The 25,946-nt window shown below is 40.7% G+C and overlaps 1 protein-coding gene across 4 annotated transcripts in view; it reads right to left on the bottom strand.

Annotated features, from left to right (window-relative positions):
- The window catches only part of KAZN (kazrin, periplakin interacting protein), a 1,292,076-nt gene that overhangs the window by 985,497 nt on the left and 280,633 nt on the right, over positions 1–25,946 (bottom strand). For all 4 annotated transcript variants that reach the window (XR_005196313.1, XM_037729866.1, XM_017502852.2 and 1 more), the window contains exon 2: positions 16,539–16,696. Coding sequence is in view for 3 of the 4 variants with exons in the window: in XM_037729866.1 (XP_037585794.1) it covers positions 16,539–16,696 (158 nt within the window). In the remaining variant the exon portion in view is untranslated. The remainder of the gene's footprint in view (positions 1–16,538; positions 16,697–25,946) is intronic.

The following is a 25,946-nucleotide window of genomic DNA, read 5'->3' as shown; positions in this document are numbered from 1 at the left end:
AAACTTCCATTTCCAACAGATACAAAATTGCCAAGAGTTATCCTAAGAAATGTGATAGGTTGAAGATGGCCAAATAGGAACAGCTCTGGAGTGCAGTTCCCAGCAAGAACAACACAGAGGGCGAGTGATCGCCACATTTCCAAACGAGTTTTTACTGCCAACAGGCCAGGAAATTCCCAGGCTGAAAAGTGCCAGTGGTTTCCAGCATGGCTGTTTCAGCTGGCACAGCGGATCTCCGCATAAAAACTCACACAAATCTGGGCGGCCATTTCAACTGGTGCCTGGAACACCTGGTATACAGAGCCACCCATTCAACTGAAAAAAAGGGAGCTGAAACAGGGAGCAAGGTAATCTGTCTCTGCAGGTCCCACCATGCCAAAGACCAGCAATCTGAAACGCTCTGGACTGAGAGTTTTGCAGCAAGCAAAGCTGGACCCAGGACTGTCCAGCTCAGTGGGAGAAGGGCATCAGCCATTACTGAGGCAGTCCGCCACTCCTGAGGCAGTCCACCATTACTGAGCAGTCCACCATTACTGAGCAGTCCACCATTACTGAGGCAGACTGCCATTATCGAGGCAGTTCTAACTGTACCTCTGTAAACAAAACCGCAAGGAAGTTCACACAACAGCTGGGCAGAGCCCACAGCAGCTCAGTAACACCTCTGTTAACAGACTGTGACTAGATTACCTCCTTGCTAGGCAGGGCATCTCTGAAAAAAGGCAGCAGCATGTCAGGAACTTATAAATAAAGCCCCACCTTCCCAGTACAGAGCGCCTGGGGAAAAAGGCGGATATGAGTTCTGCTGCAGCAGACTTAAATGTACCTGCCCAGTAGCTTTGAACAGAACTACGAAGCTCCCAGCTCAGCACTTGAGCTCCTATAAGAGACAGACTGTCTCTTCAAGCAGCTCCCCAAACCCCATATATCCAAAGAGACACTTCATAAATGAGACCTCAAGCTGACATCCGGCCAGTACCTTTCTGGGGTGACGATAACAGAAGAAGAAACTGGCCACAACCCTTACTGTTCTGCAGCCACCACAGGTGATCTGCAGGCAAGCAAAGTCTAGAGTGAACCTCCAGCAGTCCTACAGCAGAGGACCCTTACTGTTAGAAGGAAAACAAAAAGACAGAAAGAAACAGCTTCAACATCAACAAAAAGGATGTCCACTCAGAGACTCCATCCAAAAGTCACCAACTACAAAGACCACAGGTAGATAAATCCACAAAGATGGGAAGAAACCAGCACAAAAAGGGATGAAAACATCAAAATCAGAATGTCTCTCCTCCTTCAAGACATCGCAACTCCTCACAAGCAAGGGAACAAAGCTGGATGGAAAATGAGTCTGATTAATTGACAGAAACAGGCTTCAGAAAGTGGGTAATAACAAACTGCTCTGAGCTAAAAGAAAATGTTCTAACCCAATGCAACGAAACTAAGAATACTGACAAAAGGTTTGATGAAATGCTAATGAGAATAAACAGCTTAGAGAAGAATATAAATGACTTGATGGAGCTGAAAAACACAACACAAGAACTTTGCAAATCATACACAAGTTTCAATAGCTGAATCGACCAAGTGGAAGAAAGGATATCAGAGACTGAAGATCAACTCAATGAAATACAAGGAGAAGGCAAGATTAGAGAAAAAAGAGTGAAAAGAAATGAACAAAGCCTCCAAGAAATATGGAATTATGTGAAAAGACCTAATCTATGTTTGCTAGGTGTACATGAATGTGATGGGGAGAATGAATCCAAGCTGGAAAACATTCTTCAGGATATGATTCAGGAGAATTCCCCAACCTAGCAAGGCAGGCCAATATTCAAGGCCAGGAAATACAGAGAACACCACAAAGATATTCCTCAAGAAGAGCAACCCCAAGGCACATAATCGTCAGATTCACCAAGGTTGAAATGAAGGAAAAACTGCTAAGGGCAGCCAGAGAGAAAGGTCGGGTTACCCACAAAGGGAAACCTATCAGACTCACAGTGGATCTCTCGGCAGAAACTCTACAAGCCAGAAGAGAGTGGGGGCCAATATTCAACATCCTTAAAGAAAAGAACTCTCAACCCAGAATTTCATATCCAGCCAAACTAAGCTTCATAAGTGAAGGAGAAAATCCTTTACAAACAAGCAATTGCTGAGAGATTTCGTCACCACCAGGCCTGCCTTACAAGAGCTCCTGAAAGAAGCACTAAACATGGAAAGAAACAACCAGTACCAGCCACTCCAAAAATGTACCAAATGGTAAAGAGCATTGACACAGTGAAGAAACTGTGTTAATTAACGGGCAAAACAACCAGCTAGCATCAAAATGGCAGGATCAAATTCACACATAACAATATTACACTTGATCTTAGCCAAAAGGCCGAGAAGCAATCACACATAACAATATTAACCTTAAATGTAAATGGGCTAAATGTCCCAATAAAAAGACACAGACTGGCAAATTGGATAAAAAGTCAAAACCCATCAGTGTGCTGTATTCAGGAAACCCATCTCACGTGCAAGGACACACATAGGCTCAAAATAAATGGATAGAGGAAGATTTACCAAGCAAATGGAGAGCAAAAAAAAGCAGTAGTTGCAATCCTAGTCTCTGATAAAATAGACTTTAAACCAACAAAGATCAAAGGAGACAAAGAAGGGAAGTACATAATGGTAAAAGGATCAATGCAACAAGAAGAGCTAATGATCCTATATATCCACCCAATACAGGAACACCCAAGTAGATAAAGCAAGTTCTTAATGACCTACAAAGAGACTTAGACTCCCACACAATAATAGTGGGAGACTTTAACACTCCACTGTCAATATTAGACAGATCAACAAGACAGAAAATTAACAAGGATATTCAGGACTTGAACTCAGATCTGGACCAAGCAAACCTAATAGACATTTACAGAACTCTCCACCCCAAATCTACAGAATATACATTCTTCTCAGCACCACATCACACTTACTCTAAAATTGACCACATAATTGGAAGTAAATCACTACTCAGCGAATGCAAGAGAATGGAAATCATAACAGTCTTTCAGACCACAGCAGTTAAATTAGAACTCAGGATTAAGAAACTAACTCAGAACTGTATAACTTCATGGAAACTGAACAACTAGCTCTTGAATGTTGACTGGATAAACAATGAAATGAAGGCAGAAATAAAGATGTTCTTTGAAACCAACAAGAACGGATATACAATGTACCAGAATCTCTGGGACACATTTAAAGCAGTGTCTAGAGGGAAATTTATAGCAATAAATGCCCACATGAGAAGCAAGGAAAGAGCTAAAATCGACACCCTATCATCAAAATTGAAAGAGCTAGAGGGGCAAGATCAAAAAAACTTAAAAGGTAGCCGAAGACAAGAAATAACTAAGATCAGAGCAGAACTGAAAGAGATAGAGACACAAAAACCCTTCAAAAAAATCAATAATTCCAGAAGCTGGTTTTTTGAAAAGATCAACAAAATAGACAGAATGCTAGCCAGGTTAATAAAAAAGAAAAGAGAGCAAAATCAAATAGATGCAATAAAAAACAATAAAGGGGATATCACCAGATTCCACAGAAATACAAACTACCATCAGAGATTACTACAAACAACTCTATGCACACAAACCAGTAAACCTGGAAGAAATGGATAAATTCCTGGACACTTGCACCCTCCCAAGCCTAAACCAGGAAGAAGTTGAAACCCTGAATAGACCAATAACAAAGGCTGAAGTTGAGGTAGCAATTAATAGCCTAACAACCAAAAACAGTCCAGGTACAGATGGGTTCACAGCTGAATTCTACCAGACATACAAAGAGGAGCTGGTACCACTCCTGAAACTATTCGAAACAATCCAAAAAGAGGGAATCCTTCCCAAATCATTTTATGAAACCAACATCATCCTGATACCAAAACGCGGCAGAAACTCAACAAAAAAAAGAAAATTTCAGGCCAATATCCACGATGAATATAGATGCAAAAATCTTGAATAAAATACTGGGAAACTGATTGCAACAGTACATCAAAAAGCTTATCCGTCACAACGAAGTAGGCTTCATCCCGGGGATGCAAGGCTGGTTCAACATACGCAAGTCTACAAATGTAATCCACCACATAAACAGAACCAAAGATAAAAACCACATGATTTTCTCAATAGATGCAGAGAAGGCCTTTGACAAAATTCAACAGCCCTTTGTGCTGAAAACTCTCAATAAACTAGGTGTCAATGGAGAGTGTCTCAAAATAATAAAAGCTATTTGTGACAAACCCACAGCCAATATCATACTGAATGGGCAAAAACTGGAAGCATTCCCTTTGAAATCTGGCACTAGACAAGGATGCCCTCTCTCACCACTCCTATTCAATATAGTACTGGAAGTTGTAGCCAGGGCAATCAGGCAAGAAAAAGAAATAAAGGGTATTCAATTGGGAAAGGAAGAAGTCATATTGTCTCTATTTGCAGATGACATGATTGTATACTTAGAAGACCCCATCATCTCAGCCCAAAATCTCCTGAAACTGATAAGCAACTTCAGCAAAGCCTCAGGACACAAAATCAATGTGCAGAAATCACAAGCATTCCTATACACCAATAACAGACTTAAAGAGAGCCAAATAAAGAGTGAACTCCCATTCACAATTGCTCCAAAGATAATAAAATATCTAGGAATACAACTAACAAAGGATGTAAAGGACCTCTTCAAGGAAAACTATGAACCACTGCTCAAGGAAATAAGAGAGGACACAAACATATCGACAAACATTCCACGCTCATGGTCAGGAAGAATCACTATGGTGAAGATGGCCATACTGCCCAAAGTAATTTATAGATTTAATGCCATCCCCATCAAGCTACCTAAACCCTCTTCACAGAACTGGAAAAAACCATCTTAAACTTCATATGGAACCAAAAGAGAGCCCGCATAGCCCAGACAATTCTGAGCAAAAAGAGCAAAGCTGGAGACATCAAACTACCTGACTTCAAACTATATTACAAGGCTACAGTATTCAAAACAGTATGGTACTGGTACAAAAACAAAGATGTAGACCAATGGAATAGAACAGAGGCTTTGGAGGCAATGCCACACATCTACAACCACCTGATCTTTGGCAAACCTGACAAAAACAAGCAATGGGGAAAGGATTCCCTGTTTAATAAATGGTGTTGGGAAAATTGGCTAGCCATGTGCAGAAAGCAGAAACTGGACCCCTTCCTGACACCTTACACTAAAATTAACTTGAGATGGATTAATGACTTAAACATAAGAGCTAACACCATAAAAACTCCAGAAGAAAATCTAGGCAAAACCATTCAGGACATAGGCATAGGCAAGGACTTCACGACTAAACACCAAAAGCATTGGCAAAAAAGCCAAAATAGACAAATGGGATCTAATTAAACTTCAGAGCTTCTGTACAGCTAAAGAAACAATCATTAGAGTGAACCAGCAACCAACAAATGGGAAAAAATTTTTGCAATCTACCCATCTGACGAAGGGCTAATATCCAGAATCTACAAAGAACTAAAACAGATTTACAAGAAAAAAACAAACCCATTCAAAGGTGGGTGAAGGACATGAACAGACACTTTTCAAAAGATGACATATGAGGCCCACAAACATAGGAAAAAATGCACATCATCACTGGTCATTAGAGAAATACAAATCAAAATCACATTGAGATACCATCTCACGCCAGTTAGAATGACGATCATTAAAAAATCTGGAGACAACAGATGCTGGAGAGGATATGGAGAAATAGGAACACTTTTACACTGTTGGTCAGTGTGTAAATTAGTTCAACCATTGTGGAAGACAGTGTGGCGATTCCTCAAGGACCTAGAAATAGAAATTCCATTTGACCCAGCAATCCCATTACTGAGTATATACCCAAAGGTTTATAAATCGTACTATTATAAAGACACGTGCACATGTATGTTCATTGCAGCACTGTCTACAATAGCAAAGACCTGGAACCAACCCAAATGCCCATCGATGATAGATTGAACAAGGAAAATGTGGCACATATACACCATGGAATATTATGCAGCCATAAAAAGACGATGAGTTTGTGTCCTTTGTTGAAACATGGATGAACCTGGAAACCATCATTTTCAGCAAACTGACACAAGAACAGAAAATCAAACACCTCATGTTCTCACCCATAGGTGGGTGTTGAACAATGAGAACACATGGACACATGGAGGGGAGCATCACACCCTGGGGTCTGTTGCGGGGGACTAGGAGAGGGACAATGGGGGGTTGGGAGGTTGGGGAGGGTTATCATGGGGAGAAATGCCAGTTATGAGTGACAGAGGGATGGAGGCAGCAAACCACATTGCCATGTATGCACCTATGCAACAATCCTGCATGATCTGCACATGTACCCCAGAACCTAAAGTATAATAAAAAATATATTAATTAAAAAAAAAGAAATGTGATAGGTTGATTGTATTAATGGCCCTTATTTTGTACCTCTTGGTGATGTCTTCTCACACTCAATCTAGGCTTGGTGATGTGACTTGCTTTCGCCAATGAAATAGTAGCAAACTTGATACAAATAGAGGCTGGAAAGTGATTGCTTTGCCGACTTTTTCTTTTTATGGACCCCTCTCACCGCTATGGAAATATTCTGGAGTTAGCTTGCTAAGGAGGCTAAGAGAGGAGAGTCATTGCAGCTGAGGACACTGAAGATCAGCCAGGCCCCAGTACACAATGTAGAAGGGACACCAGTCAGGAAGATCCAAGCCTGTCCATATTAGCAGAATCACCCAGGCAATCCATAGACTTACAGGAAGTAAATCAGAAGCTGTTGCTTAAAGCCACTGTTTTGGGATGGTTTTTTTAGGGAACAGTAATGGATACAAATCTATGCCATGATTTTCAGTATCAATTACATCGTGAGCTCCTCTTTGTTTTGTACTTTTGGAGGAGAAAAATAAAAGGGGGATTTAACTCGGTAATCCAATATAAGAACATCCGATCTGAAAGCAAAGCTCTGGGCTGCTAAGCTGGCCGAAGCAAATGACTTTGGTTCAAGTCTCACAGGAATAAGTGAGTAGTTAAAATAGTCAGGTCACCATCTCATTATTAAACCGCTTTTAAGTGTGATTTACTCAGTGACAAGGAATGAAAGAACATGGATTATTGGCTCGAGTTGGCACCAAGAAGTCTTGCTGGCGGTATTCCCAGGTTCAATATCAGATTAAATGATGACACTTAGCAACACCATGCCTCAATTTACCTGGCTACTCTTGGGGGACTGTTTGAGTTTAATATGAATGTGTATAAGAATTCCTGTTCTAAGTGTGAGTTATTTTACGATTATAATTATATGGCATACATTCAGCTCTCTATTATCTGACTAATGATTGGGAGCCACAACATTAAAAAGATACCAAATAACAGATAAGAAAAAAAAGTCTGATACTGAATTCCATTACGGTGGAAAAAAATATTGATATTGGCAATGAAATTACTATTCTAATTTTGTCTCATTCAGAGTAACATTGGTTTACATTTCCTGAGTGCACGCCACCAGGCAAGAAACGCTTTGCCCATGGATAATCTACGGGTACATAATTGAGAATTGACTGTTGGCTAGATTCTATGAGTCCACTTTTCGGGTGACTGCAGCCGTCGCTTCTTCATATTCTTATTCAGAACAACTCAATATCTTCCTCATTTTCCCTTCATCCATCCTACTCCTACGTCTCATGAAGTTCAAACAACTCTTACCCTAGCCTTCTTCTGTGTGTCTCTATGTCCCCAGCATCTAGCCAGAAAAGCCTGAGATCCTGGTTCTTCTGTGGACACCAGCAGGCAAAGGATGAAAGGATCCTCTGTTCCCAAGGGACCAGTTGGAATTTTTATATTCCCTAAATTAAACGTAAATTTCTGAAATACATAATTTTCATAGATCTTTTTGCAACATCTCAGGGGATCTACTGCCAATTACCTCATGGGGTAGTACTTAATATACACAACTAAATTAACATACAAATATATGCAATACAGCATGAGATAACGCTTCTCTTTCTCCCTCTTACACACACACACACACACACACTCTCCCCCTTTCTCCATCCCCAGATCCTTAAATGTCACGTTCAAAGAGAATGTCTTTGAACCCTTATCTAAATGGGGCCCTAGTACAATGTTTCTTTAAGACAAATATTAAAACTATTATCAATTTACTCCCCTATTTATAGTCAGTTGCCCCCAGTAAAATCCAAGATCCTTGAGGGCAAGGATTACTCCTTTCATTTTCACTGATGTTTCCCCCACAAGCTATTATATCCCTGGAATATACAGATGCTCAATGGAAAAAGGAGAAGGTGAGGGAATGGATAATGAAGCTGTATCTGGAGAATCAATTAAGATCAATTGTAGGGTTTCAAATGAAAGATTCTGAAACCAAAAGAGTTCCATAAATAATTAAAAAGTCAGTCTTGGACCTAAAGCAGGGTTTCTCAATCTTGACATTACTAACATTGGAAGCTGGATAATGCTTTGCTGTGAGTGACTCTCCTGTGCATTGTAGAAAGTTTAGCAACATCCTTGGTCTCCATCCACTGGAGGCTAGGAGCACACTCACCCCCTGCCAGTCACAATTGGAGATATCTCTAGACATTGCTAAATGTCCCCTGGTGTGAGAGGGAGGCAAAACTGCTCTGCTTCCTTCTCAGCTGAGAGCCACTCATTTAAAGGGGAGACAAATATTTGCCAACATCACAATAGACATCATGAAGAAACTGGGACATTTGAGGCAGAAGGCTATAATATCTTTCATATTCTATTTAAATATTTTTGTAAACTATATTCTTGGAACCCAAACCTTTGTAGGAGTCTGAGAGGGTAGTGTGTAGCTTTAAGAATGTATCAACATATTAAAATTGTCAAAATGTTTTTAGTTATGCGTGGTATTGTATGTCTGAAGCCAGGTTTTAATATTCTTCTTTCTAGAAATTACATACCCCCTTTCTACCTATTTAATAACCCCCCAGGAAGCAAATATTCCGAGTCATCATCTCCAAGTAGGAAATCAATTACTCTTTCTTTGCGATGGGCTGGATGGAACAATGTAAAAAAGGCTATTTTATTAAAGCTTAATACCTAGTTTTCAAAATAGAGATAATAATACCCAACCTCCTGTCTCTCTCATGGTTGAGAAGATGAGAAAATGCTGGCAAAAGTACTTTACAAACAGTAAATTGATCTGCAAATATCAGCTAGGTCCTTTTCTGAGATTCCACAGTCCCCATGTATGCTGTCATCAGCATTCATCATGGAGCATTTCAACATCCAGGTATCCATCCAATCCTGGGCCCCTCTGGTGGGGGAGGGGAGGTAGGGGCAAAGTCCCGTCCCTAGAACTCAGGGTAGAGCCAAGCTGGGTACTGAGACCCAATCATGAAGTCCAAGTCCAGGGGATGTGCTGACTCCTTTGAATAATCAGCTTATCATTGTAGATCTTGAGTGAAGGAAACTAAATTCTTTAGCATCCATGTAAGTATTTTTTTCTCCTATGACCTTTAAGAGGTAGAAAGCTGATGAGATGAGTAAACTTAAAAATATCCCAGGGTAATTTTCTTAGGATGAAAGCTTTGCCTGTTTTCCCTGGTTCTAATGTCAGTTTCTTCCCTCCTTGCTAGGAAGAGAACCTAGGGAGAGAGTTCTAGTTCGTCCTCCATCATGGTGTTACATCCCAGAGGATAAGGAAAACCCACATGTGTGGTACCACTCATAGCTGCAGCCAGCATCTGTGATCTTCTTACATACAAAAAATAGCTAGGTGCGGTGGTGGGCACCTGTAATCCCAGCTACTCGGGAGGCTGAGGCAGGAGAATCTCTTGAACCCGGGAGGCAGAGGTTGCAGTGGGCTGAGATTGTGCCACTGCACTCCAGCCTGGGCAACAAGAGCAAGACTCCATCTCAGAAAACAAACAAAAACCAAGCCTACCTGCCCATGGCCAAGGAGGAGGAGGACCCAGTGACCTAAGACAGATCATTCATACTCTTCCGAGAATTTGAATCTTGATCAAAGTGACACAAAGAAAGAAAATGGCTGAAGCAAAGTTCTCCCAACCACAGTACTCAGAAACAATTGCTGTTAAGTTTTTGACACGTAAATCTCCATAGCCACTCTCTCTCCTATCTTTTCTGGAGATGGAATTCTTTATCTTTTTCTATCAACTATCCCATATGTTTCTATTACGTTTCCCTGTTAATGTGTATCAGAGCTGGTCTCTGTTGCTAACAACCAAGGAATCCTAACTGAATCCTCACTCCAACCTTCCATCCATGGTTTTGTTACTCTTTCATATCCTGCTCACTGCAACAAGAACCATCACTTCTTAGGCCAGTATAAATTCTATTTTATTATCATTTAAAATGTTATTAAACTAACAACTCAATATCTAAAACTGTGACATAAAAGCTCTATGATGTATAATATATTTGGTTGGTACAAAAGTAATTGCAGTTTTGCACCAACTTAATAAATTCTTAAATTCTCCTTTGGCACTACACAGATCTATGGAAGCTGTACCAGTTTGATGAAGACTATTCTCCTCAATCATCACTCACCCCAATTAAGAGGTGCCCCCTTTCTTTCAGAATACAATTAACAGAAATCAATCTTTTTTCTGACTCTCATTTCCAACGCTACCTGTGTCTTGGCACACCAAACACTGAAAGCAACTTTGCCTTCTGTTAATATTCTGCCTTACGGATTTTACAAAGGTGACAGAGGTCTCAAGACGGTCTAACTTTATCAACTTAAAAAAAAAAAAAACTCTAGACACAAGCTTAACAGAATAACAGTATTACAACTTCATGTCTCACCCTCCATTTCTTCTAAACAGGAAAAGTGATTACAGAAGTTCTGTAAGTGATGGGATTGCATCTAAGCCAGGCAAAGCATGTGGGTTAAAGTTTATTTATAAAAAAAAAAAAAAAATGCCAAAAACCTTTTAGAGATCCAAACTATTGTGGCAAATGGAAAGTAGGCTTGCAATAGTTATGTAAAAAAACTACAAGCTTTGGACTTGGTGATTTGATAGTTCTGCAACTCAGAATGGAAAATAAGCATTGCTTTTGCAAACACGCAGGGAAAGGATGTGTAATGGAGCACATGGATTATTTGAGGGGATGTGCTGAGACTCCTTCGAATAATCAGCTTATCATTGCAGCTCTTGAGTGAAGGGAACTAAATTCTTTAGCATCCATGTAAGTATTTTTTTCTCCTATGACCTTAAGAGGTAGAAAGCTGATGAGATGAGTAGACTTTAAAAAATCCCAGGGTAATTTTCTTAGGATGAAAGCTTTGCCTGTTTTCCCTGGTTCTAACGTCAGTTTCTTCCCTCCTTGCCAGGAAGAGAACCTAGGGAGAGAATCTAGTTCATTCTCCATCACAGTGTTACATCCCAGAGGATAAAAAACCCCACATGTGTGGTACCACTCATAGCTGCAGCCAGCATCTGTGACCTTCTTAAGGCCAGGATCCTTCTGATGTCAGTTTGTACAAAGCAAGGACAAGGTATCCTCTAGGGATAACAAGGTCACATTCATGGGCATAACCCTGAAGCCAGCTACAGCTAGAAAACTCCAGATAACTGCACGAGTGAGAACCACAGAAGCCTACCTTGACCACAGTATCAACTTCAGAAAGAATCTGGAGGGATGGAAAGTGCTGGTAACAGAAGAATCAAATTAAAATGTACCACTGTAATAGGTGTGAAATGCTCGGTTCCCAAGGCGTCCTTCCCAATGCAAGGTGATGTCAACTTTGGGGCACTAACCCTCCCTATCTGCCAGGAACCTGAGCCAAGGGTTCCCCTGGTCCACACTACACTTCCTCATCTGAGGCCAGGGATTACCCAGACAACTGAAACAGCTGATCTATCCATGTTCACTCGGCCCAGTTTTGCCAGAAACCAATTGGAAAGCATAATCATCTAGAAGAGTTTGCTAGACCACTCTTTTAAAAAGAGAAAAAAAAATCAAAGCCACCCAAATCTTATGCAGTGTCTGATCCTGGCAGGGCTCCCGGATCTGCCTCCGGAATGCCAGGTTTCCCTCCTGCTGCTGCTTCCGCTCTTGCTTGGCAAAGGGGAATATAGGCTTTTGGCAAATATGCCTTCTAGTTCCCTGAACACAAATAACGGAGAGAAGACAGACAAGGAAAGAAAAGGAAAGGCAAAGAAGAAAGTGAAAAAGGCAGAATGTAATTCCACATCTCAGCTAAGATTTATTTTGCCAACCAAAAGAAGGGAAGGTAAAGGAGGGAGGAGGAGAATAGAGTTGAGAGAAGGAGAAAATAGGAGGGGAGAAGGAGAGATGCTGGGTGGGTTGGGAAGAAAAAGGGAGGAGAGAGAAGACAAAGAGAAGAAATAAGAAATAAGCAGACATTGACCTCACCAAGAGAGCAGGAGAACTCGCTGAGGGTGAGGTGTAAAGTGTGATCACCATTATGCAGAATCCACGCCAATATAAGATCCCAGACTGGTTCTTGAACAGAGAGAAGGATGGAAAGGATGGAAAATACAGCCAGGTCCTAGCCAATGGTCTGGACAACAAGCTCCGTGAAGACCTTGAGCGACTGAAGAAGATTCGGGCCCATAGAGGGCTTCACCACTTCTGGGGCCCAATATGTGTCTGAGACCAGCACACCAAGACCACTGGCCGCCGTGGCTGCACCGTGGGTGTACCCAAGAAGAAATAAGTCTGTAGGCCTTGGCTGTTAATAAATAGTTTATATACCCCCCCCCCCAAAAAAAAAGGAGAGAAAAGAAAAGAGAAGAGGAGAAAAGGGCAGGAAGAAAAAAGGAGAGCTGGAAAAGTAAAGCAAATTTCATGTCTTTTCCACCTAACAATTGACTTTGTTCAAGATTTGCTTAGAGATGACAGTTGTGTGGTTTATTTTTATTTGGAAGGGTTTACTTTCATTCCTGGAGATGGACCTCTCAGAGGAGTATACCCACGATTCAGCCTCCCTTAAAACATGAGTAAGGTGCACCAGGGATTCGGCCTCCCTTAAAACAAGTTCTACCTTCTAACTCTAGCACAGGCCAAGTTTTAGGCAAAGAAGCCACCCACTTCCTGTCCAGATCCAGGCAGCAGTCCTAGGTCAGCAGAACACGGGCTCTCTCTCAGCCACCCTCTCAGTTAATACAAAGCGAACTGACCAGCAGAAGGAAGTCCCTAGGCGCACAGAAACTTCTCTGCCTTTTAGCTCTCAGCCTTCAAGAGGGGGACCTTCCTGCCAAAAAAAGCGATCTTATTGTTTTCCCAAGCATTTGTCTCCCCTTAATAAATAATGATATTAGGCCTTTGGGGGGGAAAGGGCCAGAACTGCCAATGGGAAATTTAATTTGCTGCAATCAACCCCTCTTAGCATTCAGAGTCACAGAGTACAGGTAAAAGAATTAATCTCTACCAGAAAGAATTACCCATTCAGTGTTATGAATCTAATCACTTAGGAGGCTGAGTCGGCATTTCGAGTTTAGACAGAGCTCTCAGGAATAAAAGCCACAAGATCAGGTTTCAAATGCTACCTGAGTGGCAAACTCCATTGAATTTGGAGGCCTGCAAACTAAAAAGGACATGGAATGCAAAAAGAGGTGCCACACCTCTTCAGACACCTCCATGCTGGAAACGTTTAGGGGATAAATAAGTAATTGTGGTCTTTCCGAGCTTCCCATGTGAGGTGCTGTCTTCACGATTCCATTCTCCAGGATGGAGTGTCAGGTCTGCCAATCATCTCTGGCTTCCCCATTATACTTGGGAGATGTGTTTGCTCTGTACACGTTGTTTTATAATCCTCAGAGGTGGAATTTCATAGTCCAGCAATGCTTTTGCCTTTGACATTCTCCTAAGCAGGATTTATTGCTTCCAAGGCAGATGTGACTTGAATCGATTATGCCTTTTAAGCAGTCACTCTCAAGCAGCCTCCGGGTTCTGTGGAACACTTTTTGCCTGACTTCATTCGACTTGTAAGCTGATGTCAGAGTGTTTCAACACAATCTAACACTATTAAGGGTCCTGTGGGTATGGAACTGAAAGGGCTATTATACCAGCCAAGTTCAAGGATGTGGTTACTACCCTTGAAAGGCCTACATCCCACAACACAGAAACCTAAGAGATGTCTATTAATATCGTAAAATGCAGGCTGAACGAAAGGAATATCAGATAAGCTCTATCTACATTCTATCAGCTCCCCCACTGTTGATGAACTTACTGTATGAAAATAAGTACATTTATTTTTCTTTGGAATTGAGGTAAGAAGCAGTGTTAAAACATGGCTGGAAAGTAAGTGAATTTGCCCCCAAAATGCCCAATAAAGATTCTTTTTTTTAAAAAAAAATGACATATTTATAGATGTCTACTTCCAAACTCAAAATCACATATCATGCCTGGCCATCCCCAAAACATTGGAATCCCATGACATTTTATAAGCTTGGCAACACTCATCTGAGACAGTAGTAGGATGGGGGACTGGGGGTATCAGGTGACATGATTGACTTCAGCAAGGAACATAGGATCATAACCAAAACGGTGTTTCAAAAAGTTAGCAGTTCTGGAAGAAAAGCCATCAGAGTGGTGTTCTAAACTAATCACAACTCATTTCATCCTTTGTTAGTTTAAAAGACAGAAGCAAGGAATCATGGAATGTTAGGAAGCAAAACACAAACAATCAGGTTTTCACATGACGTTCCCACCTGACTTAAGCAGATCCCCACCTTCAGGAAAGAGGAAGAAGACCTAACCCACCTTTCTTTTAGTATATGACTTAGGAGAATAGCCACCATACTCCGCTCCATTTTATCTGGCCATTTAAGGGAGAACATTCTAGCAGTCATCAATTTGGGATCAGGAGAGAATATAGTAAGAAAGTGTTCCTACACAGCGATCACATGATAAGGAATATTTTCATCTCATTAAATAAAAAAGGGAAAAATCATTGTTAACACCACTAAGGATGAAGGGTTTCGAATGAATTAGGCATTTAGTGGGAGAAAACATTTCTGGAAGTAACATGAAACATTTTAAAAATCCAGTTCCAGGCACTAGTAAGCTCAGATGTGAANCTGGTTCACATTCGTTACTGCACTACGGTATGATTGTGGATTTATTTTTCTCCTCCACTAGATTCTTACCTCTTTGAAGAAGAGGAAAAATATAAATGGTTTTTTAGTACCTTAGATTTTGCAAACTGGAGTTTACACAATGCCTTTAGGGATTCATTTAGGCCGTTCGCTTGGCTGGGGTGCTGGCTTACAGGATTGGGAGCAGGCATTTGGAAGAAAGTTAATCCTTTCAAGAACAATTTGCTCTCTTTTATTCAGTAAATTGTTCTAAATTTCCCTTTTTTCTGAGTTTCAAAATTGGCTGTCGGAGCTTCAGAATCCTTCCTTTTACCACCAGACAGGCTGGGGGAGACAGGAGAAGCTGAATGGGCTATTTATAATGAAGGGGCGCAGGAGAACAGTGAATAGGAATGAAAGGCTTTGCATAATTCGGGCCATCTCAACAGAGGGCCTCAAAAATCCCATGGGGCAGCTTCAGACATTGACAGGTGAGACAGGCACAAAGGCATGGCCAGTTAAAGCCTTATTGCTACAAGACCCAGGTTTCGGGATTGGTTTTAAAAATAAAACGTAAACCACCACCAGGGTTAGAAACAAAAGCAAAGAAACCACAGTTCAAAATCTCTGCTACAGAGTGGAATGCAAGAAACCACCAACCATTCTGACCTCACCACTGCTGAACAGAAAACAAGCTCAGGAAGAAAGCTCCGGGGCAAATGAGCACGAATACCACCAAACCCACAGAACGTTTCTGAAACATTTCCCGACACTGAAGAGGTAGGAACGACATTAGATCCAGTTTAGTTTGGCTTCTCTAACGTAGAAAACTACCAATTCTCGTAAAGCACCTGGTGTTTGTCTATCAACAAGTCTGAAGAGACCCACCAACAAAGCCAGAAGGAGTAGATAGATTACTCTTAAATATTTCGATAAAATAGTACACAAGGAGAAACCTTGAAAAATAACATCTCAACAATAGCATGCAATGAGCTAAATAACCTTCTGTGATAAATTCAGTGGTAGCAAAACCAGTGCTGATGCACTTACTGAGGGGTACAGCAAATGCACCAAAATATTCATTAGTTACTCAGTGATGCTGTTTGGGATAAGTATTTGCTCTGCTCCAAAGTCTTTGCCAGCTTTGATGCCTGCCAAGTTTGTATGTAAATGGATTTTCACTTTTCCAAGGCTAATGGGAGATCTGTTAAATTCTCAGAACAACAAATATACTGTTCTTAAGCTGTATAACTTTTGACTTTTTAAAAAGCAATTTTAACACTAAATCCCAAATAAGATCTAATCAGAAATCCAATACTCAACATATCCAAATGTCGGTAATATCAGAAAAATGAACAGTTTTCAGTAGGTGTGATAGTTGAAGATTTTTGGACAGCTTATGCCAAAAAGAAAAGAAGATTTCACCTTCTCCATAGAGAATTTATTTACTGATCTTTGTACCTGAGCATCCATTAAGAGGTGCCTCATCAGTATCATGGAACTCTTCAGAGTCTCCTTCTCGGTGGGTAGAAAAGGGTCTTTGTCCTCCTCCAGGGCCTTCGACTTGGTGACAATAAAATGGGAAATCTGGTCATTAAGGGTGTGCAATGATTGTACAGCTGTGGAAAGAAAGGGAAGGAAAAGTAGAGTCACAACTTGTAACTTGCAAAGAGAAATTGACTAGCAGTTTTGGAGGGAAAAGTAAGGGTGTACATACAAGGTATAAACCAGGCAGCTATCAAGAACCCGACACATCCATAAATTTCATCCACAAACGTGTTCAGCAACTAACAAATACTTATTGAACACCATTCAAATGACAAGCCTATATAACATGCTTGGGAGCAAAACCAGAAATGGTCCCTACCCACGTGGAGCATCTAGTCCTTTTGGGGAAGCTTAAAAAAATACAGGTGGCAAGTAGATATATGAATATGACTTTGTGGTAAGTATTTATAAACTGAAGAAATTAACAGGGCATGAGGGGACAGCCCTAGACTAGATTTACATTTATGGTAATATAGTTGGCTACTGTACCTCTAAACAGATGGCCTCTGTCATTAAAGTTTATGAAGAGACAGTGGCCATGTTTTCCAATCAGTGCCACATGTGGGCTGAAAGGATTATTATTTCTCTATAATTCCCATAGCACTTACCATCTGACATGTTATAGATTTGAAGATTTTACTTATTTATTATGCTTGTTGTCTCTTTCTCTATTTTCTCTACAATGGACTTGATCAGAGCGGAGAGGCTTCTTTTAATATCTTTGCTTACTGTCGTATCCCCAAAAACTAGAACAGCACCTAGCAAATAGCTTAATAAATATTGTTGAATTAATTCCTTACATCTCTGTGAATTAGTATTTCTTTCCTTATAGAATTTCTATCATTTTCAGGTACATCTATCCTTTCAAACCCCAAATAAGTAAATTCTAGGCATTCTCCATAAAGCCACTGCATTCACCACAATTACAAAAAGAAATGTAATTATGAAGTTATGAATACAATAGAGTGACTTTGAAGATTTTTGGCTTTGGCCACAAGGGAGTGAGAGGATCCAGATTATCCTCTTGCTGTAAATAACTATAAAACTGAGCACTATTTTAGAAACAACTATGTTTAGACATTGAATAACAAGGGATCGTGATCTTGAGAAAATAGGAAAAAGCAAGTTGTGTCCTAACATCCTGCATTCTGCAAGGAGAGAATTTCCAGACTCCAGCATAGAAAAGAAAAATCCAAAGACAGCCCCACAGTGTCACTGAATTAAGAAGCTGGAGACCAGGAAGACTCAGTTAGCTAGGATTTCCAGGACAGAGTACTAAAGGAGCAGGGGGGCTACACCTAGATCTCCAAAGATCTGCAATGGGGTTGCCTTTGAGTTGTTGGCTGAATATCAACCCTGTGTCTGGGCAAGATAAAACTCTACGTGACCAGGCAAGAAAAACTTGCAGGAGAGAACAGTTACAGGGGAGCTATAGGCCAAATAATTCCAAGAGCTCACATGTCCATAATTGTTGACATGCTCACCAGCCAAAGAGGAGGAATTTGGGTAGAATACAGGACACATTCATTAGAGACTCCAGAAGGGCCAGGCTTTAGAAATTAAGCAAAATGATTCCTAGAATAAAGGCTATTTCAGGCCTATCCAAAAAGAGCTTAAAAGTAAGCCTTGAAAGAGTTGAACTGATCTGCAAGTAACTAAAATACCTGCCAAAAAATTAGCATTTTTTACAGAAGTGTAACAAAATCTAGTGCCCCAAAATGTAAAATTCATAATGCTTAGTATTCCATAAAAAAATTACCAGACATACAAAAAAGCAAGAAAATGTGACTAATAGCTTGGGGAAAAATCAGTATACAGAAACGAACCCAGAAATAACAGAAGGGTTAGTATTAGCAAACATGGCTATTCAGACAGCTACTAAAAATATGCTTTGCTTGTTCAAGGTTGTAAAATAAAACATGAATATAATAAAGAGAAAAGTAGAACATTTAAAGCAGAACCAAATAGAACTTCCAGGGATGAAAAATGCAATATGTGAAATGGAATTCTCATTGGATGAAATTAATAGCAGATTAGACAATGCAGAAGAAAAGATCAGTGAACCTGAAATCATAGCAATAAAATTATCCAAAATAAATTAGTGACGATGTAAGGCTATAAAGCTAACATATATTTAATTGGAGTCTCATTGGCAGAGACTCTCCAATTGGAGAGGGTAGGGAAACAGAAACAGTGCCTGAAAAACTAAAATTACATTAGTCTTTCCTCATGCTGCCATGAAGAAATACCGGAGACTGGGTAATTTATAAAGGAAAGAGGTTTAATTGACTTATAGTTCTACATAGCTGGCGAGGCCTCAGGAAACTTACAATCATGGCCAAAGGCACCTCTTCACAGGGTGGCAGGAGAGACAGTGAGTGCCAGCAGGGGAAATGCCAGGTGCTTATAAAACCATCAGATCTTCTGAGATTCACTCATTATCATGAGAATAGTCTGGAGGTAACCACCCCCATGATTAAAGTACCACCATAGTGTCCCTCCAATGACATATGGGGATTATGGGAACTACAATTCGAGATGAGATTTGGGTGGGGACACAGCCAAACCGTATCAAAAATAAACGTTTGTTTCCATATTTGATAAAAACTATAAACCTACAAGAATCTCAATAAACCTAAGCAGGATGAACACAAAGGCTGCAATGAGGCATATTATAATCAAATTACTAAACACACACACACACACAGTAAAAATGAGAAAATTTAAAAATCACCCAGAGAAAAAAGACATGTTACATTTAGAGACCAAAAACCGATGTCAGACTTCTCATCAGAATCTATACAAACCAGGTGATTAAAAAGTGACATTTCAAAAGTATTGAAAGCAAAATCTTGCCAACTGAAATTGCCAACATACAGTTCTATAACCAACAATATCTTTCAAAAATGAAGGTGACTTTTTTAGATAAACAAAAGCTGACAAAACTTATCACCAGCAGATTTGCACTAAAAGAAATGTTAAAGAAATTTCTTGAGGCAGAAAGAGAATAACATTAGGTAGAAACTTCCATTTACAAAAATGATAAAAGAATACTTGCAAAGGGAAATGTGTGAGTAGCATAAACATGTTTTCTTTCTCATCTTTTAATTCATTTAAAAGATAATTGACGGTTTAAAGCAAAAACAATAATAATATCCAATAATATCCTGCAAGGTTGATAACATACATAGAGTAAAATACATGACAATAACAGCACAAAGAATAAGCAGGTGCCAATGGAAGCATATTGTTGTAAGGTTCAGATTTTTTTTTTTTTTTTTTTTGAGATGGCGTCTTGCTCTGTCACCCAGGCTTGAGTGCAGTGGCATGATCTTGGCTTACTGAAACTCCGCCTCCCAGGATCAAGCGATCTTCTGCCTCAGCATCCCAAGTAGCTGGGACAACAGGCCTGCACCACCACATCCAGCTAATTTTTGTATTTTTAGTAGAGACAGGGTTTTGCCATATTGGCCAGTCTGGTCTCGAACTCCTGACCTCCTGATCCACCCACCTCGGCCTCCCAAAGTGGCGTGAGCCACCGTGCCTGGCCTAAGGTTTAGATCTTACACATAGTATGGTATAATGTTATTTGAAAGTAGATTCTGTTAAAGATGGATATTGCAAATCCTCAATCCCTAAAAACATTAAACAGTAACTAATAAATAGAAGATGGGTTCTGAATCATGGAGAATCAAACCTGAAGGGCTGAGCATAGAGTGACAACTATAGGACATAGGGCAGGGAGAATATAGGATACAACATCACAGCAGTGCCTTGTTGCATGGGAAGACACTACAATCCTTTCCTGGGCTAGAGGGGAGCTTGGCTAAAACAGAGAAGGACGGACTAGAAAGAATGTGGCCTGATTCTTGCTTACCCTGAATTCCCGTTCTTCCCTGGAGATGGTTAGAAACACCCAGACAGATTTGGGGATCTGAAAACAGAAGTGCCCTAATGTCTCATACCCTGCCCTGGGCAGCTGGGGCAGCCAGTACTGGGGTGGAAATGGTTACCCCACAGCATTCTAAGTTAGAGAGAATCTGAGACAGCTCTACAGCCCTACACTGTCATCACTCCACCTCCAGCCTTGCTTACTATTGAGCGACTGGGGTTGATGATATCTCAACCTAGCCCAGAAACGGCCAGAGAGAGATTCATGGACAGGATACACATCCCAAGACAAGACAATATATAAGCCCCCTAAGAACCCAAAGAGAAGAGAAACAGAGTAAGGGAAGCAATTTGAATTTATTTGATATTTACTCAGAAAATACACTTTTAAACCAGGAGTTACTGAGTTACCCTAAGTGGAAATACATGCTCCAGATCTAAACCGAGTTCCATCATACAAAGTCAACAACAACGCCACCTGGCTTTTTAGCATCGTGACTATACATTTTAAACTTCTCTGTATATCCTCTGTATGTTAACTGCCAACAGGAAGGTTAGGACATGCTGAGCTGTGAGGAGAAGAGCTGGCAAGGGCATCCAAATAACCTACCCATGGTCTACGACCAACCTTTGCTCAATTTATGCCTCATTTTTCTCCACCATCCTGCCTTCCCTTCCCCAAACTCCCAATACACAGACTCAATGTTCTTAAGAACAAGCCTTCTTGCCACATCATTCTGAGAGTGCCGCTGTTCCCAAGTCCTTTGCTTATACATGCACAGACATTACTGTTAACAAAACCCCTTATGCCAGCTCTCGGGAGAGAGGAGTTACTGTCCTTGCTTTTCAGTCTAAGTAGGCTAGCGGATTTGGGGTACTCAAAATGTATTTATTATATCTTTTTTTTTGGTATACAGTGCTCACACACAATACAACTTGTTCTATCCTTGTTCCAGAAAATTGAAGCTTAATCACCAAAACGTCCCCTAAGTTTCACTTTATTCTAAACACAAAAGACAAATGGAAAGAGTTCAGCACTTCCTCCTCTGTTCAAAGAATAGAGACGTTTCTGTCAGAGAACTTACCACATTGTATTGTAATGGCTTAAGAATCCATCCATGGTAGATTGAATTATTGGTTCAAAAACTGCCCCTCTCTGAACCAGTGCCTATAGAGTCCTCCTTAGTGACCCTGCTGTGGGAGAAACATTCTTCCTGCCTTCACTGATGTTAGGCTTTGCCATATGACTTGTTTTGGCTACTTAAACGTGAGCAGACACGAGCTAGATCGTGTCCGAGCTGAATCAGTAAGAGCCATCACGTGGCCCCTACTTAACCCTCATTTTCCCCACCTGTGCAGAGTTGCTCTCAGAATTAGAGACAGATTGTATAAAGCACATATCACAGTGCCTACCACATAAGCATGTAAAAAAAAATGTTAAGTATTATGATTATCATTCCAGCTTGTACCTGAAATCTTTAACATGCTGATATTAACTAATTGTTCTGTTATAACGAGGTTAATTTTAAACTCCTAGTTATATAAATGAGCCAAAGATGGCTTCTGTGTATTGGCCCCTTGGTTATTTATTTCTTCTTTGAAGGCTCAGCCCTGCTAGCTCACAAGCCCACTAGAAACAAACTCAAGTTTTTACACATCTAATTGCTTTACACATCACTCAAATAAGCAGATATTTAGCCACTGAGAGCCTGTCTGCCTTGTATAATCTGCAAAACTGCTCCCAACACCTGTCAGCCATAGAGCCCTGAGCCATAGAGACCCCAAGCTGCTGCCCTTCAATGCTTCCTGTACTGGAGGCTCTCAGTGTGCTACTGAGCAACATCACCTGGACACATAAGTTCCGTCTCTACTCCCCATCTCCCTGGGGTTGCCTTGCCCTCCTTCCCTTCTGAGTCTGGACTCCCTGAACCCCTAGACAGTCTCCCCCTGTGAGGAGCTTCTCTTCTTACAAACCTGTCAAAGCATTCCCCAATAAAGCTCGTATGTGCTACCACTACCTTTTCGCCAGCCCCAAATCCTGTGACCTCCCCATGCCACCCATTTTTCTATTCAATGTGTAACCCCAGTTACAACTTGTCCAGTGCTTCATATTCAACGAGAACATAATTAAAACAGGTTGAATATGTGGAAGTAATGATATGGAAGAGGAATGCCCTTTCCTGCTTGTTTCTATGTATAGACCAAATCTTTAAGACTGATCACCCTGTGTTAGGCTTGTGTCATGGATATTTTACGTTTTTGTCTGGTCGGTATCTATTTCCCTCTTCTAATAAAAGAAGCTCTCATCTCATTTTGTAGAAACACTCTTCCCATGTGTGGTTTATTTGGGGCTGATTCCACTCCCAAGTCGCTGAGGTGGGCACATGGTCGAGGCCTGGCCAATCCAAGCGTTTCATCTATTTGGCAACTGTGGTTGGTTCAGCACAGGACATGTGAACCAAATGCAGGCAAACAGATTTAATCTCGGGACTATTTGACAGAACGATTGAGAAAGAGACAGACTCCTCAAATGGGAACCACAAAGCCCACCAGCTCTCCACATTTATAACAGTTTACCAACTCCAGCTGAAAAAGAAAGGCTGGCTATCTCTCTCTCAATAGTTCCAGCAAATAGTCCTGGGGTTGAATCTGCTTGGCTGTGTGGCCTTTTTCAATTGGGATTGGTAAACTGGTAGAACCGTGGAGCAGCTGGTGGGCTTTACAGTCATCACTTGAGGAACTTCTGCCTGAGAACAAAACCAATTGAGTAAGTGGTGGTAAGTGGAGCTGAGAGATTGGGAAAGTGGTCCCTGAAGACATCATTGCAGCCCAGGATTTAGCCACAGACGTCTCAGTTAAGTAGGTCAATAAATGCCCTTTTCTTTAGCCTGTCTGAGTTATGTTTCTGTCATTTGCAGTCAGGATGTCCCAATTACAAGATGCCTGTACATTTTCTTCACTGCAATAGTTATGGGTGTGGTTATTTCTTGAATGTCTGCCTTCCTATGTTGTACATTAAAGATAATTGTAGATTTTTTGCTACTCCTCCCTTTGAGAATTAGGGTCGAAATTCCCTCCTCATGAATCTGGCTGGCGTTACTGACAAGGTTGTCCCACGGTAATGTCCCACGTGGCAGAAGTGGTGCTCTGGGATTTCTAAGGCTAGGTCGTAAGAGGCCTTGCAGCTTCTGCCCATGACTCCTGGAATGCTCCTTCTGGGACAAGCTGCCATATAAGAAGTCTGAAGAACCTGAGACCGCCATACTTGGAGGAAGCCCACACTCACACACAGAATGAAGAAGGAGATGCCCAGCCATCCTCAGCTTTCTAACTATCTAGCCCAGGTGACAGATACATGAGTGAAAAAGCCATCTTGAATATTCTAGTCCCAGAAGTGCAATAGAAAGAAGGGCCAAGGAATCCAACCATCTGCCGTCACCAAGGCCCTCACCATGGCACCAGCCATCTCAGTGGTTCAAGTCATCCCAGATGAGGCCACAGCTACTATGGAGCACAGCTGAGCTCCTACCTGTGCAACGCCCAAATTCCTGGCCCACAAATCTGAAAGCATAATAAGATATTGATTTGCATTGCTTAGTTTTGGGGTAGTTTGTTACACAGCAATAGATAACAGAAGAGATAACTGTGACCACCCTTATGCAACAGACTTTTCAAATTCCGTGAGGTCACCAACATTATTTTTTCAGTTAATCACTATATCCTCGGATTTCAGCATAGGACCTGGTACATAATAGTGCTTGAACAAATAAATATTTGTCCAAAAGGGTAAAAACACCAACCAATCAACAAAGAAGTGAAGGAAAAAGCCAACTCCACTTTATTCTCTCCCCTTGCCCCATCACCCTAGAATCAGGTGGCAAGCACATTCTTTTCCATTTGGCCTACACACATTTAAACTAAATAGTGCTGTTTTTAAAATGTATGATAGATAACAAAATGAAGAACCATATATATGTTTTCTTACCTATCTGAGTTTAAGAAATCGAGTCATAAAAACCAGTTTATTTGGTTGGTTGTTTTGAATGTAAAATGATGTTCAATTTATTTCAGGTTATTTTGGTCTACAAATTTAAAGAAACACATATTTCTGTAGCAGGCTTATTTATATAAGTGCTCATTTCAATTTCACTGTACATTAATGAGTATTTATTTAGGTTACAGATAGGAATGGCACATTCATGAGTTGGCAGAGGAAAATAATGACATGTTTTGACATTTTGTGTCATTAGCAAACATAGAAGGTACACATATAAAATTTTGTAATGTTTTCAGAGGAAAAATAACAGCTTACCGTACTTTGCTTCTGTTTTATGGATTGGATGAAGTATGGAACATGAAATAATAATAATATGACCCTAAACTCTCATTTTACGCAGATGAATCCAGATGTCATTGAGATGGGCTATTATATGTTTTTATAGAAAAATATACCAGATGAATCATATCATGGGGCACAGTCTTGCCACAGGAAGCTCCATGGATTTTATGATCTTGTCATTTATATGGTCCATAGATATGAACTAATGATCAAATTTATCTCTGCATGTTAAACAACCTTTGCTTTCGTGGATCTCAAATTCTATGATGTATTTTGCATTAAAATGCTCACAAGTTTCCAGTTCTTGCTTTAATATGGTCTCATTAAATAAATGAAGCCTAAATAATTCAGATTTTCCCCCGGTTGTTATAATAAAACTCATCCTATAAGTCAAAAGTTGATGCTGGAGGCAAGGATGTGGAAAAATGGGAACCCTTACAGGTTGCTGGTGGGAATATAAAATAGTACAGCCACTGTGGAAAACAGCTTGGCAGTTCCTCAAAAAGCTGAATACAGAATGTCCTTATGAGCCAGGAATTTACTCTTAGGCATATAAGCAAAAGAATTGAAAACAAGTGTCCTAGCAAACACTCTCTCATGAGTATTCACAACAGTGCTTATTCATAGCAGCCCAAGGTAGAAACAACCCAAATGTCCATCAACTGATAGATGGACAAACAAAATGTGGTATATCCATACAATGGAATCATACTCAGCTGTACAATAGGAATGAAGTGCTATGTGCTCGAATGCAGATGAACCTAGAAAACATTATGCTAACTGAAAGCCAGACACAAAAGGCCACACATTGTAATTCCAGTTTTAAGAAACTTACAGAGGGCCAGGCGTGGTGGCTGACACCTATAATCCCAGCACTTTTGGAGGCTGAGGCAGGCAGACCATGAGGTCAGGAGTTCGAGACTAGCCTGGCCAACATGGTGAAACCCAATCTCTACTGAAAGTAGAAAAATTAGCTGGGCGTGGTGGTGGGTGCCTGTAATCCCAGCTACTCAGGAGGCTGAGGCAGGAGAATCACTTGAACCCAGGAGGCGAAGGTTGCAGTGAGCTGAGATTGCACCATTGCCCTCCAG

The sequence above is a fragment of the Cebus imitator genome, unplaced genomic scaffold (assembly GCF_001604975.1).
Source record: "Cebus imitator isolate Cc_AM_T3 unplaced genomic scaffold, Cebus_imitator-1.0 Scaffold15, whole genome shotgun sequence".
Lineage (NCBI taxonomy): Eukaryota > Metazoa > Chordata > Mammalia > Primates > Cebidae > Cebus > Cebus imitator.
This window is presented reverse-complemented; position numbering and strand designations above follow the sequence as displayed.